Source organism: Gopherus flavomarginatus, chromosome 3 (genome assembly GCF_025201925.1).
Source record: "Gopherus flavomarginatus isolate rGopFla2 chromosome 3, rGopFla2.mat.asm, whole genome shotgun sequence".
NCBI lineage: Eukaryota > Metazoa > Chordata > Testudines > Testudinidae > Gopherus > Gopherus flavomarginatus.
This window is the reverse complement of record NC_066619.1, coordinates 172,757,487-172,773,366: the sequence shown is the minus strand read 5'-3', so window position 1 is coordinate 172,773,366 and position 15,880 is coordinate 172,757,487. Positions and strand designations below refer to the sequence as shown.

The 15,880-nt window shown below is 44.6% G+C and overlaps 1 protein-coding gene across 1 annotated transcript; it reads left to right on the top strand.

The window, feature by feature from the left end:
* The first annotated feature begins 1,855 nt into the window (after positions 1 to 1,855).
* On the top strand, positions 1,856 to 5,005 carry LOC127047366 (uncharacterized). Its single transcript, XM_050945485.1, has 3 exons — positions 1,856 to 2,083; positions 2,954 to 3,134; positions 4,417 to 5,005. The coding sequence occupies exons 1-3, from the start codon at positions 1,856 to 1,858 to the stop codon at positions 4,965 to 4,967; spliced, it is 960 nt and encodes a 319-aa protein (XP_050801442.1). The 3' UTR covers positions 4,968 to 5,005.
* The last annotated feature ends 10,875 nt before the right edge of the window (positions 5,006 to 15,880 follow it).

Here is a 15,880-nt window from a genome sequence, read left to right as displayed (position 1 = left end):
TATCACCACCACTGGACTAAAATATGGCCTTGCAAGTCACTGAGGTCCCGGGACATGGAGCTAGGACAGAGGTAATTAGGGCCACCATTAGAAAAGAGTACAAAATTGTTTTTTCTGGCCTCATGGGCAACCCCTTCAGTGAATGGAACATCTGCAGTCCCCTTCAGAAGGGCTCTGGCATTTTTCTCAGAGGTACAGCATACATTGTATTTGGGCTTGTATGGATTCATTATCTAGGCCTGAAAAGAAAGAAAACAGAAAAATCCTGTAACAGGGTCTACTGGATCTATGGCTGAGGAGCGAAGTCTCATGTTCCAGGGGTATAATACAAGGACAGACCCGTGTGTCAAAGGAAACATCTCCAGAGAGAGCGGAAGGGGTCCTGAGGTAGCAGTTTGTGTTTTGGAAGAGAACCTAGGCTGCTGTCTTTGGCTCAGAGTCAAACCTTGGCTCCCCTATTCTTTCAGGCAGAAGAAATCCTGGGAATTGTAACTCTGGGGCTGTTTGTATTGTAGGCTTCCAAAGCAAGGTATACTAGGAAGGAGGAAGAATATAAAGAGCTGCATCCCTCAGAATAAGAAGACTGGAGGAAGCAGGAACTGCTAGCAGTCCTTCCGAGAGCTTGGGTGAACTTTACTGGTTTTGGTACTGTAACTTCCAAATATCTGATGAGAATCTGGCTCTGCAGCAGCAACACTGGGTAGGAAAAAATCCTGGGGAGAGGTTGTTTGTTTTTTAAAAACTTGATGTGGAAGGGCCTGTGGTACAAATCAGAATGGACCATTGACTAGAAACTCAGCTTACTAGCTATCTACCAAAGCTCTCTCCCACAGTGCAAAGACCCAGTTAAGCTTAACAGTCATTTGAAATGATGCCGGTGATTCACAGAACTGCACTTTATTCTAAATACTTTTCCCTCCATCCGTTTCTTCATATTCTGCTTGGAGTTTGCCACAAGAGTCTTCCCTCAAAAGCTTAAAAAGTTCTAACATTTCCTTTTCCTCATATGACTCCTGCCTTTCTAGTTTCTCCTTTTAACTTCTGATAGAAAATCTACATCTTCCCCTCATTCCTTCCACTATAAAGAGTCTTTCCAGTCTCTCTCTCCTCACTTATCCATCTGATGATGCATATGATCCATCCATCATTACTCGATAAGAAGAAAACATTTTTAAAAGTCCATAAAATTGTATTACAAAAGCCTGAATCCCTAGGACAGAGATCAACAGCAGAAACAAACACAAAACCAAAAAACAAATGCAACAGGACTGCACACTTCTTTACCTTGAAAAAGAAGTGGTGGCTGATTGATTGGTGGTGATATGTAGGTTCATTTTATAAAATTAGTTTTGTAACAAATGAAACACTTGAATTTTAGTCTGATTTCACTCTGCAGTTTTAAAAGAAAAAAGCTTCTTTTTCTTTAAAAGGGGTTTAATGTGATCCATGTTTGATTTATTATGCAAACTGAATGACAACAGTGAGAAAGAAGTTGAGAAGTGACTGGCAACAAACATCTTCATCTTGCTCTATAAATTCAAGACAAATGTACTTCCCAAGTGCATGATGGAACAAGGGCTACAATCCCAACCTAGTCCTTATTACTTTTGAAAATGCAGGCAACTTCAGAAGGGAGGTCATGACACTGATCCCAAGACTGCAGCATGAACCAGTACAAGTGATAATAGAGGCTGCAGTAGAACCCAAGGGAAAAAAGTACCTGTCATGATTCAGCTTCAGAAAGGCTATATGGGAAAACGTTGCCTTTGAATTGCATGAATCCATCTGTAACATTTCTCCAATATATGAGCATGATGGAGAATTTGTCTCCTGGTGTGGAAGACTGCCCAAAAGCATGATAGACACTCAGAGTTCCTGGGCCTTCAGAACAGACAAACCAAAAATATTCAGATATTCAGAGCTGTTTGACCTGGATCTCTTTGGTGAAGAAACCACTCAGCTTGGGGAAATGCTTCTGAGCAGGATTGGAAAGGAACAGTATGACTACTGGAGAGAACTGATTAAAATAACAAATCTGTGTCATAAGAGAGAGAGAGAAAAAAAAAAGCATTGGCCACCATTTGTAAGTTGAACCTGGATAGATAACAACCAACGTACATTGCCGCAGACTCTCCAAACCAAGTTGCACACCAGCTCATTCTAATTAGTAAATCAGCCCAAAAAGCAAAGCACATGAAACAAGTTAGTTCACTTCTGAGGCCTTGTCTACACTACAGAGTTGCAGCGCTGGTGAGGGGGTTACAGCGCTGCAACTTAGGTGGTGTACACACTTGCACAGCACGGCCAGCGCTGCAACTCCCTGGTTGCAGCGCTGGCTGTACACCCGGTCGAGCCTCGGGTGTAGAGGATCCAGCGCTGGTGATCCAGCGCTGGTCAGCAAGTGTAGACACCCACCAGCGTTTTTATTGACCTCCGTGGCATAAGCAGGTATCCCAGCATACCTTAGAAGCCTCTCTGATAATCATGCAAACTCCACTGCCCTGGGCTCACCTGACCCCTCCTTTAAATGCCCCGGGAATTTTAAAAATCCCCTTCCTGTTTGCTCAGCCAGGTGTGGAGTGCAATTAATCAATCAATCACTCAGTGACCATGCCTTCACGCACCAAACAAGCCCCAGCATGGACCAATGCAGAGCTGCAGGACCTCATAAGTGTTTGGGGAGAGGAGGCTGTGCAAGCACAGCTGCGCTCCAGAAGGAGAAATTATGATACCTATGGGCAGATATCGCAGTCCTTGATGAGAAGGGGCCATGAACGGGACGCGTTGCAGTGCAGTGTCAAAATTAAAGAGCTCAGGAGTGCTTACTGCAAAGCTCGTGAGGGAAATCACCGCTCAGGAGCTGCCCCCACGACCGGCCGTTTTTACCAGGAGCTGGATGCCATACTTGGGTGTGACCCCACTGCCAATCCTAGGAGCACGATGGAGAGTTCAGAGCAGGGAGAAGTGGGGGGGAGTTGTAGAGGACAGCGACAGTGAGGCTACTGGCGTGGAGGGAGACACCCCGGAGTCCCAGTACACATGCAGCCAGGAGCTCTTCTCAAGCCAGGAGGAGGCTAGCCAGTCGCAGCAGCTGGAAGTTGATGGTGAGGAAGAAACTGAGGATCGTGCTCGGGGTAAGTAGATTTTTATGTTTTGGGAGAGGAGGGTTTTGGTTACGGCTGCCTGCATGCATGCCTAAACGTGGAATAGCCCATTGATTTGCTCTATCACGTCTCTGTAATCTACCTCGGTAATCTCTTGAAAAGTTGCAGCAAGTGCGTTTGCTAGTTGCTTTCTCAAGTTGATCGGGAGAGCCACCGTGGTCCCTGTCCCGGTCAGGCTAACTCGTCCGATCCACTGTGCAGCGAGGGGTGGGGGGACCATGGCTGCACACAGGCAAGCTGCATAGGGGCCAGGGCAGTATCCACATTCCTGTAGAAGACCCTCCCTCTCTTCCCAGGTAACACGCAGCAGTGATATGTCTGGCAGTAGGAAACCCTGTTGAGAGTTTAGGGATACTTGAGTGCAGGGCACCAGGTTCGCGTTTCCCCAGCCCATGGCGCTCTGTTGTTAACCCCCCCCCTCCCAGCACGTAGCCAGCCACGCGGTGTGCTCCGGTGTTCCCCACCCCCCTCCCAGCACGTAAGCATCCACGCGGTGTGCTCCGGTGTTATGCACCCCCCTCCAAGCAGGCATCCAGCACCGCGGTGTGCTCCTGTGTTCCCCACTCCCCCTCCAAGCAGGCATCCAGCACTGCGGTGCGCTCCGGTGTTCCCAACCCCCCCTCCCAGCACGTAAGCATCCACGCGGTGTGCTCCGGTGTTATGCACCCCCCTCCAAGCAGGCATCCAGCACCGCGGTGTGCTCCTGTGTTCCCCACCCCCCCTCCAAGCAGGCATCCAGCACTGCGGTGCGCTCCGGTGTTCCCAACCCCCCCTCCCAGCACGTAAGCATCCACGCGGTGTGCTCCGGTGTTGTGCACACCCCTCCAAGCAGGCATCCAGCACCACGGTGTGCTCCTGTGTTCCCCACCCCCCCTCCAAGCAGGCATCCAGCACCGCGGTGCTTCCCCCCCCTCACCAGCAGGACGGCGTGAACGCGGACCAAAGAACAACCCCCCCCCCAAGCAGCTCACCACCTTCCTGTTCACTACTGTCCCCTCTTCAGGACACCAGCTACCTCCTGTACCCATTGCTGATAAACCTCAGTGACCCACTGGTCAATTCCCACTCCCAAGGGGAAATCGGGGCAAAACCACTCACCTCATTGCTCGCCATGACTTAGCTTCCCTGCCCTCTCTGTGTTATGTGAGGTATGTGAGAAGGATGCTACCAAAAGTCTAAAAAGTCCTTCAATGTGTGATAATAAACAATGTAGCCTCTGTGTATTACATGGTTCTATCTCTCTTTTTTCTAGTGACCTTGACTACTGCAGCCGGATCACCGGCCTCACGTAGGTTGCAGAACTTGAGACGGAATCCTAGAAAATCAAAAGAGGAATTGATCAAATCTGTTATGAGCCACTACAACAGAGAAAGTAGGAAGACACAGGAATGGAGAGAGAAGATGTATGAATGGAGACAGAGTGTACATGAATGGAGGCAAACAGAAAGCAGGAGAAAGGAATTGTCTGCCAAAAAAACCACAAAGCAGATGATAAGCCTCCTGGCTCGCCAAACTGAGTCTTTTGAGTCTCTTGTAGCCATGCAGACAAATATGTACCATTGTAACCCACAGCCCTCCCAAAGCCCTCTTCCTTGTTCCCCAGTATTTCCACAAAACAACTTTCTCCAGCAGCCAGTTCCTTATTATCCCCAGCTGCCCCCAACACCTGTACGATCACCTACCAGCCCTGATAACTATAATTCTTACCCTGTTCACTCCACCCCAATTATTCTGCAGCATAGTAATCCTGAAGTGCAGCAGACATTGAATAGTGATCAAAATAGGACATATTCAAACCTGTGAATGTACAGTCCACCACCCCAACCCCCTTGCCTTTTATGTACTGTATTTTGAATAAAGGGTTTTTTTTCTTTTTCACTACATTATATTATTGCTGGAAGTGGTAAATATTATACACCAAGGTAAAGCAAAGCACATCAAATGCATCAAACATTACTGTTGGCTCTCAGCATCAAATCGCTCCCTTAAAGCATCCCTAATCCTTGTGGCCCTTTCCTGGGCCTCCCTATTAGCCCCGCTCTCTGGCTGAGCAAACTCATCCTCTAGGCATCGAACCTCGGAGGTCCATTCCTCACTGAATCTTTCACCCTTCCCTTCACAAATATTATGGAGGGTACAGCACGCGGATATAACAGCGGTGATGCTGCTTTCCCCCAAATCTAGCTTCCCATAAAGACAGCGCCAGCGGGCTTTCAAACGGCCAAAAGCACACTCCACAGTCATTCTGCACCGGCTCAGCCTGTAGTTGAACCGGTCCTTGCTCCTGTCAAGCTTCCCTGTATATGGTTTCATGAGCCAGGGCATTAAGGGGTAAGCGGGGTCTCCAAGGATCACAGTGGGCATTTCGACGTCCCCTACTGTGATCTTGCGGTCTGGGAAAAAAGTCCCGGCCCTCAGCCTCCTGAACAGGGAACTGTTCCTAAAGATGCGTGCATCGTGCACCTTTCCAGGCCATCCTGAGTAAATGTCAGTGAAACGCCCACGGTGATCCACAAGCGCTTGCAGAACCACGGAGAAATACCCCTTGCGATTAACGTACTCTGATGCCAGGTGGGGTGGTGACAGAAGAGGAATATGCGTCCCATCTATTGCCCCTCCACAGTTAGGGAACCCCATTTCTGCAAAGCCATCCACAATGTCCTGCACGTTCCCAAGAGTCACGGTTCTTCTTAGCAGGGTGCGATTAATGGCTGTGCAAACTTGCATCAGCACCATTCCAACTGTAGACTTTCCCACTCCAAACTGGTTCACCACCGATCTGAAGCAGTCTGGAGTTGCCAGCTTCCAGATTGCTATAGCCACCCGCTTCTCCACTGGCAGGGCAGCTCTCAATCTCGTGTCCCTGCGGCGCAGGGTAGGGGCGAGCTCATCACACAGTGCCATGAAAGTGGCTTTTCTCATCCGAAAGTTCTGCAGCCACTGCTCGTCATCCCAGGATTGCAGGACGATGTGATCCCACCACTGAGTGCTGGTTTCCCGAGCCCAAACGCTCCGGTCCACGGAGCTGAGCACGTCTGTTACTTCCACAAGCAATTTACTGTCTTCACATTGAGGCGATTCAATATCATCGTCTGACTCCTCACTGTCATTGTCACTCTCACTTTGCAGCTGAAGGAATAGCTCCACTGCCATGCGTGATGTGCTGGCAACATTCATCAATAAGGTCGTCAGCTGCTCAGGCTCCATTTATAACAAAAATCGCAGAAAAAGCGCTGTAGAATCACAATGCCGCCAAACTGCTCGGAATGTGTAGCAAAGCACCGCGGGGCGTTGGAACAGGAAGCGGAAAGACACTCACACTTCCTTCCCCTTCCCACAAGCCACAGCGCCGAAATGGGACGAGGTGCTCTGTGGGATAGCTGCCCACAATGCACCACTCCCAACAGCGCTGCAAGTGCTGTAAATGTGGCCACACTGCAGCGCTGGTTGCTGTAAGTGTGGCCACTCTGCAGCGCTGGCCCTATACAGCTGTACTAACACAGCTGTAACTACCAGCGCTGAGAGACAGCAAAGTCCACAATGAGCAGCTGAATATTAAGGGGTGACAATAGCCCTGAAAACTCTGAAACATGGAAAGGCAGATGGACTCAATGGTCTGTCTAGTGAACTATTACTACTCTGCAGGATGAGAGTACAGAAATAGCTGTATGACTTCTTTAACTCTTGCACAGAGACAGTGCAGATCCCCAGGCTGTGAAGACAGATTAAAGTGATTGATTGATAGCATCACTCCAACCACTTGAAGACCCTAACTCCTTTTGGAGTTACCACCCAATATCATTACTTTGCTCAATCCAAAAGCTATATGAGTGGATGCTGATGGTTAGAATAACACCAATAGTGGAAAGGCAGCTGATGGATGACCATGCTGGTTTCTGTCCAGGACATTCGTGCTGCAGCCAAGTTGCAAACCTAACTAAAAACATCAAAGATGGCTTGGAAATAGGGGCGGCTCTAGCTTTTTTGCTGCCCCAAGCACAGCAGACAGGCAGCCGAATTGCCGCCAAATCCGTGGGACCAGCGGATCTCCCACAGGCGTCTGACTGCCGCCATCACAGCAACCAGGTCCTCTCCTCCCATCTCAAAACAATAATTGATGTTTCTTTGTCAAGATGGAACATCAGAAAAGTCAAATGGATTACCCCAAGGGTCAGTGCTATCACTCTTGCTGTTTAATGTCCACACAAATAACCAACCACAATTCCCCAATGTGTGAAGATTCATTTAAGCAGATGATCTTTGCCTCACCACACAGCTGAAAAGATTTGAGAACACTGAGCACATTGTAAGTGGCTCCCTGAGTGTACTTGGAAAATACTATCACACATGGTTTCTGAATGCCAGCCCTATCAAGACATAAGTGTGCATCTTCCAGCTGAAATGCCATCAGGCCAAGCAAAAACTCCAGATATTGCCCAGTACAATCCTTGAGCGCTATGAACATCTGGTGTACCTTAGGGTCACTGACATTCAAAGAGTAAATCAAGAAGCTGAAAAGGAAAGTGAACTCCAGGAATTGTGTACCTCAGAAACCAGCCAACACAAAGTGGAAAGCTGACCCCAAAATACTCTGAGACACCAGTCTCACCCTGTGTTAATCAGCTGTGTAGTACTATGCCCTGGTATGGTCACATTTGAGCCATGCTGTGATGGGGTGTACTCCCTACACCAGCCCTGAAAGAGTTGAATTAGGCCAGATGGGCCCAATCAACCAATTAAGCTGCAAACAGGAGGGAGATTTAGGCTGTGTAGAAGGCACTAATTAGAAGGAAACTCATCTGTGAGGGAACAGGGGGCTTCTATAAAGCCTGGAGGCTGTCAAAAGTGTAGGAGGCTGTAGAGAGGAAGCCTACAGTTTTCTCCTGATCATAAAGGAGAAGGCGGTGGGGTAGGAACCCCTGAGAAAGGGTTTACCTGGTAGGCCAAAGAGAGTAGGGTCTGACTAGGAAGGCTAGAGAATGAAAAGCTTGAAGAAGCATGGTAGGAAGTATTCCAGGGGTGAGCATAGTAAAGTTGACATAATCACAGACCTTAATTGCTTGCTATAGGGCCTGGGACTGGAACCCAGAGTAGCGGGTGGGCCTGTACCATCTACTGCAGGAGTGACATAGTCAGGGCAGTGGGCTTGAGGAGTGCCTGATGCTGCTTGTAGAGAGAGACTTTGAAAGACTCTCCCAGAAGGGGAATCATAGTGTGATCTAGCCAGAGGGACAATTCACAAAGCCTCTGTGGTGTGACTCTGTGGGCGGAAGGAGAGCTGCAACAGTGACAGAGAAGAAAGCGGGTGCTGAACTGAACAGAGCTAATACCCAGAATTGCCAGTAGGTGGCATCATCCAGTGCCCTCCCCCCTATGACACATGCATACAAAACTGACAATCAGTTCTATAGCATCATCACAGGGACTTTGAAACTGACTCCTGCACTGTCGCTATACTGCCTTGCCAGGATTGTACTACCATCAGTGAGACAGGATGCCGTCATTAAAAAAAGAGAAATATTAATAGGTGTATGATCCAAGACGCCCACTGCATGGGCACATTCCAATACTCAAGAAGCTGAAGTCCAGAAAGAGCTTTGCCTCTGAGAATTCTTTATCACAAAATAGCCTGGTGGAAGCATAATATGGTAGGAAATGCTGATGATCTTGGAGAACCTTGTTCCTTCAGAAAAGCTCCTCCCAGACTCTGACATCGAAGTAAAACAATGGTGTGATCTAAATCAAGCAAGAACTGATGTGGCAAAGACTGGTGACAATATGACCAGGTGGAAGCTGAGAAATGATGTCAAATGTGAATGTGGAGAGCCCAAGCAAAAACTTATGCCTTTGTCAACATTATGTCCTCCTGAGGAGCTATTTGAGATAAGCAACACTCCCAGGTCTTTGCTGAGGTTTTGGAGTGACTAGTTATGATGATAAGTATTTGACATTCAATTCTATATCTTCATTTACTGATTCTCCACAGTGCCTTCTTTCTCTGGCTTCATAGTGATTTTCCCCTACTGAACTCATCCTGTTGGCTAAAAAGTCTTGCTTGTCCCGTATTTCTGACTAATCTAAACTTTGCTCATAAGACCAAAAATGTTAGACTCATTCTTGATTTTTCTTTTCTTTTACATCTTGTTCATAAATCTGCCTATTCTACTTCAGAAAATTACAACAATTTGTCCTTATTTGGGAGTCTCTGCTATAATACACATTTTATGCCTTTGATACTTAACTATTGCAGTTCCCTCTTTCTAAATCTTTACTCTCTACATTTAAAGTGGTATAGAATTCTACAGCCAGATTACTCTCACTCCCTGAAACAGGACCATATTATTCCTATTCTGCATCACCTATAGTGGCTTTCTACTGCATACTCAGGTAGCAACAGTAGCGAGAAGTGCCTTTCTCTGCCCACAACTTGCCAGGAAACTACTCATCTTCCTCTCACTCAGGGATCTATATATTCATCATATCCAGGTTAGACTATTCTAACTCGTTCTGTCTAGGGCTCAAGCAACATGGAAACTCCAACTAGTGTAAAAATGTAGCAGCCCTCCTCCTTAGCAAGAAGAAACCCTGAGAACATTGCATGCTGGTTTCTGACATCTTCATCAAATTCCTAGTTTAGTTCTGGTGCCAGTTCAAGGCCTGGTCTCCATCTTTAAAGATCCTCAGGTTGAGGGATGGCAACATTACAGACAGCATCTCCCTTTGTGACCAACAGAAGCAGCTATATTCCTCTGAGACAAATACAACTAACTGTTCATGGTGTCAGATCAATTGAGCAGGAGAGAAAGCATTCTCAATTGAAAGTGGAACAATATATCAGATAAAAGACTGATCCAGCATATGACCATTTCAGAGTACATTGCAAGGCTCACTTTTTTGCAAAAGCCTTCTTGCAATAACCTAACGCAAGGAATTATAACAACAAGCAACACTAAGTCATTGGGAGTTGTAGATGGTCAAGGTGACTGGAACCTGTGAAACTCAGGCCAATTATTTAGATTCACGTGCTTAACTTGATGTATCAGATTGCTAACCTAGCCCTACAATACTATAAAACCAGAGTGCTGGCTGGTCATCCACCCAGTAGTATGGTCATCCATCACACAAAATAATCATATCAAATGGAATTTTTCCAACAGATGGAATTTTTACCTGTGTTCCTGGCTTTAACTTGACCAGCTTAGCATGTGTTAAGCCATGCACTGCTTGTTTACACTAGACTTTTAGAATACATTAGTTCGAATGTGTAGCCAATATGTGCTAACAAAACACATTTAAGTTTTACCTTAGAACAAGTCTACGAATCTGCTGTCAGAAAGATTAGAGCAACAAGATCTTTCTGAGAAAGTTCCCCCACCACACACACCCCATTGTGAGAGAAAGAGCACAGCTTACTTTGACACAGAACCTGATAGGATAGTTGAATGGCTCCCTTCTGGAGTGTCTAATATGGCAATGTGCACTGTATGTATACAGAACATATTATCATGATCACATTTATTGTATTATGTTTCTTTTGCTCATGACTTAAGTGATAGGGATTTGTTTGGCTTTGTCTAAATCTGTTTTTAAAGATATGTATGTTACCTGTGCATAACATTTAAATTTATAATTACTTACATACTAATTCACACAGAGAAATCTCGAGTGGGATTCCTCATTGATAGAGGTTTTAGAGATTTTACTAGGTTCCTATAGAAATTCTCTTATCTCAATGGATAATTTTTCATATCAAAAATTAGATTGCAGAGATGTATAGTATGGCCAGGCAGGCAAAAGAACCTTTTAATAGTGAGTTTTTGTTCTCTAGGGAATTATACCATAGAATCACATTTCAAGATGTTAGGGGAGAATGAAAAATAAAGGTCCCAGTATCTAGGAGCATCTGGATAGGAAGAACAAACTGGCAGAAAGGAAGAAGCTACTAAAAGATAAAGAGGGAGAAAACAAAGAAAGCTTTGAATTTTAAAGCTAAGTGTAACACCCACAGAATTAACATATTTTTGTTCATATTTTCCCCTCCACATTCCCTCTCATTTCAGTCTGCTCTTAATTTGGTCATCTGGGCAGTTCATCAGGATCAAACGGCTTGAAATTTAAAGCTATGCAGACTAAAAGTTACTCCCTTAATAAAATCGCTCTTCCCAAGTAATTTTTATAAACAAGTGGCAGTGATCCATAAGCATCATTACACTTGCAATGCTTAAAACACTGACATCTGTTTTAGGACTTAGAGTTTAAGGCCCAAAGAGACCATCATGATCATCTAGCCTGACCTCCTGCATGTTTCAGGCCGCAGAATTTCATCCACGCAGCCCATCCCTCTGGCTGAGTTCCCAAAGTCCTCAAATCTTGATTTAAAAATGTCACATTACAGGGAATCTACTATTATTTCAAACTAGCAAGTGACCCATGCTGTAAAAGAAGGTGAAAAATCCCCAAGCCCTCTGCCAATTTTACTTGGGGCAAATTACTTCACGACCCCACATATGGCAGTCAGTTAGACCCTGAGCATGTGAGTGAGACCTACCAGCCACACACCTGGCAAAGAATTTTCTGTTGTAGCTCAGAATCATCCCCTTCTTGCATCCCATCTCTAGCCATTGGAGATATTTGCTAATAGTAGTCCCAGATTAGTCATATGCCATCGTAGGCAACCTCATCATACGGTACAATGCTCTCTGTTATCAAGCTCAGCCTTGAAACAAATTAGGTTTGTTGCTCCTACTACTCCCCTTGGAAAGCTGTTCCAGAAATTCACTCCTCAGATTGTTAGAAACCTTCATCTAATTTCAAGACTAAACTTGATGACCAGTTTATATCCATTTATTCTTGTGTCAGCATTGGTCCTTAACCTAAATAACTCCTTTCCTTCCCAGGTATTTATCCCTCTGATGTATTTATAGAGATCAATCATATCTCCCCTCAACCTTCACATAAGTCACTCTGCCATTGCCCCGAAGCTTCTCAATATCCTTATTAAAAACTGAGGCAAAGTATTTGTTTAGGCCACACTGTGATTATTCTTTATTTCCACCCCATCCTCAGTGCTTAGCAGTTACACTTTTTCTTTCCTTGTTTTCTTTTTGTTTATATGGCTAAAGAATCTTTTTCTATTGGTTTTAATTTCCTTTGCAAAGTCCAGCTCTGCTTGTCTTTTGGCAGTTCTCACTTTTTCCCCTACACTTTTTGACCTCCAGGAAGTAGCTTTCCTTGCTGATCCATCCCTTCTTCCATTCTTTGTAGGCTTTTGGCTTTCTCTTAATAGCCTATTTAAGATGTTTGTTCATCCAGTGTGGGCTGCAACAGTTCCTTAGGAATTTTTTTCCTTGCTTGGGATGCAGGATCCAGATAGCTCTGCAACTATGACTTAAAAGTAATTTTAAGCCTCCTCCACATTCAGATCTTTGAGTTCTTCAGTCCAGTCCACTTCCCTAACTAATTCCCTTAATATTTTTATTTAACTTTCCATTTAGTTTAAATTGAATTAACTCATGATCACCCAAACAAAAGTTGTCCTTTACAACCAGTTCTTCTGAGGTCCTCACTACTGACCAATACTAAATCTAAAATGGCATCACCTCTTGTTGGTTTGATGACTATTTGGTGAAGAACTCTGTTGACTATCAGATCCAGGAATATCTGAACCCTACCATTATTAGTAGCATTTGTCCTCCAATTTATATCTGGGAAATCAGTCTCCTATAGTCACACAATTCCCAGGAGTACTTATTTCATTAAAAATATTAAAGAGGTCTCTATCCATATCCAAATTGGATCCTGAGGGGTCTGTAGCAGACTCCAAGCACTAGACAGAGCCTTTGTTACCATTCTTTCCCAAAGTGATTTTGATCCAAATTCTGTTTTATCCATTCCATCAGTAATTTTTGAGTTTTAGCTTAGATCTTCTGCCTTGATTCCTTACCTAAATTGACTAAATTGATATAAAGCAGTCAGATTCCCTGACCATTGACCTGTGACTCTCCAGGGTAGAAACACAGAGGTATATCTCCTTCCTCTAGCCAGTTGAGATGGGGCAGAAACTCTGAAAGAATTTCACCCAAGAAGCAACCTCTCTCTGGGAAAAATAGACCAAGACAAGCTGAAGAGGCTTCATGGCAAGCTGAGAGCAGAGCTGGAAAGCTGTATTGGGATGCCCTCATAGACCTGTTCTCAGTTGGCTTATCCAGAATACCTCATCCAGTTTTCTGGGATCCAAAAACTCGGTTCGACTCCAGCTCATCACTCAGATTGCTTTATTAGGCAAGTAACAGTTCTTTGCCCACACAGGATAGGCCAAGATGCAGGGCTAAGGTTCAGGGTGATACCACAATTCCAATTCATGTTACACATTACACAGTTTATATACATCTTTCCTAGCTATTAACATCTATACTTCTTCCATATAAGGACCAATCACTTTACAAATTGCATAAGAACCAACCACTTTGCAGATTGTGGAAAGCAAGCATAAGTTCAGGGTGTTTCTACCTACTTTGTGTACTACACACGTACCCACAATAGTTAGTTTAGTTAGTAAGGGCGACAAACACTGTAAACAAATTCGCAATAGTTAGTTGTTTCAGCAGTTACTTTTGTTTGGGTTTGTTCAGCAGTTACTTGATCAGGCATGTCTTGTCTTAACTTGGGTCTGCTCATGTCAGCTAAGTTAGCCCTGTATGCTGGAGCTGGAGGAGCTGTATGGTGAACTGAGAAAAGCATGGAGTAGCAAGCTGGAAGCAGAGCAGGGAAGCAGGCTGTAGAGAAGCCATACAAGGGAGCAGAAGCTGAAGAGTTGCGTGTGGAGCAGGCTGTGATGGCAGACATTGAAGCTAGATATAGGGCTGCACAAAACTTTTGGGGAGCAGTAGAAATAGAGCAGAGAGGGGCCTGGAGAGAACTCTTGGGAACTTAAAGCCAGCAGCTAGATCAGGTTGCTAAAGGGACAGGAGCCTGAAGAATGCTATTGCAGATATGGTGCCCTATACATTGGTGACTAGACTCGGAAGTGGTCAATGTGCTCTGATTAGGGATTGGACCCAACAGAAGGGACTACTATCCTTGTATACAGCCAGGCACTGGGGGGCCATCTATCTGAGCCACCACTGCCACTGGAGCATCCCATTTTCAGGAGCTGTGGAGGAACTGCTGCCTTACCAGCAGCGAAAGTGCAGAGGGGCCCTCAAAAACAGACACGATGGACTGGTCCCTGCAAGGAAACCTGCAAGTTACCTACTTCCCTTTGATACTGGAAAAGACACCCAAGGCACTAGGGCTGACAAGCCATAATCCTCTATTGAACTATCCCCAGAAGCCAAACTAGGAACCACTATAGTTTTACCTTGAATTATAATTGGTTAAGCCACTGTACCTAGGGAATTTGCTTCCTTTTCTTGCCATCCCTAGTAAAATATCCCTTTCTCCACATGTCTCAGTGCTTGTTGGGAGTCACTACCGCTAGCGGCTATATGGCCTAGCAGCTGAAGCACCTTCAGCACCTGCCTCTAAAATGTGTACAGCTGATGCTTTGGAGAAGCATAAGAGGTTTAGTGTACCACAGCACAGAGCAGCTGTATCTTTTACAAAATCTTTTGCACATCACCTTTAGCAGCTAATTGCCTACTTTCTATTATTTCTGACAAGAGAACAGATCCTCATTATGTTGGAAACACCCACTTGTTAATGCCACAGCTAGTACTTGTATTTCATAATAATATAAATATTATTTAAATAGAGTTTGTAAATCACTTTGTGATCCTTAGAGGCAAGGTGCTATAGAAATGGGGATGGGCAGGAAGTTATACACATTCAAATATAAGTTTTCTTTCATATAAGCCAGCCTCTCATTTAAGCAATGTTGAAACCAATAGTATTGACTTATGTACAAGCACTCCACCTCTCACCCCAAATGATGAGTGGAAATTTATACATAAATTTTGTAGCATATACACTACTATATATAGTTAAATGTGTAACAAATGGACACAGAAGATTCTGTAGCAAGCTATACTTCCAGTTGTAACACTATCATGGGCTGACTTGCACTCGTGATGAGCAGTAGTCTGGCTAAATCACAAGACTGACTGCACAGTTTGTGTTGGTGTTTTTCTTTCCTTCCTTTCTTTCTTTTAAAGTCTAAACTTTTAAAAATACTGTTTTGCTAACCCGTGGAGTGGGGTAGGATGTGGAGTGTACTGTTGGACTATGGAGTGAGGTAAAATATAAAAAGAGATAAAAGTTCCCCTTGATATTTTCTCCACACTCTTTTCTTGCCTTGTAGAATTCCAAAACCAGAAGATGATAAACTATGATAATCATGGGAATCATCATGACAAAGAAGACAACCAGAAACAAACAAGAAACAATTTAGATTCCAAACTCCTCTAATCAAGGTAACTCAAAACATGAGAGCTGGACATGAAGTTCTCTCCAAACCAATTATTTCATTTCTGCTTGCTGTTAAATATTATTTTCCACTCTCTTAATGTTTTAAATTGCTTGATTCAGGAACAGTGTTTTCATATAAAATTCACTGTTTTGATTTTATTTGTTCCTACTCTTAATGATTTATTGTCCTATGGTTTGCTAAGTTTGGTGACATTTTTCCTTACTTGGCTTGAGGCTGATCTTGCTTTTAAGAGTTTATTTTGAACAGCTGGCTAGCCACTAGCCATTGTTTATACTGGGTACAGTTTCTC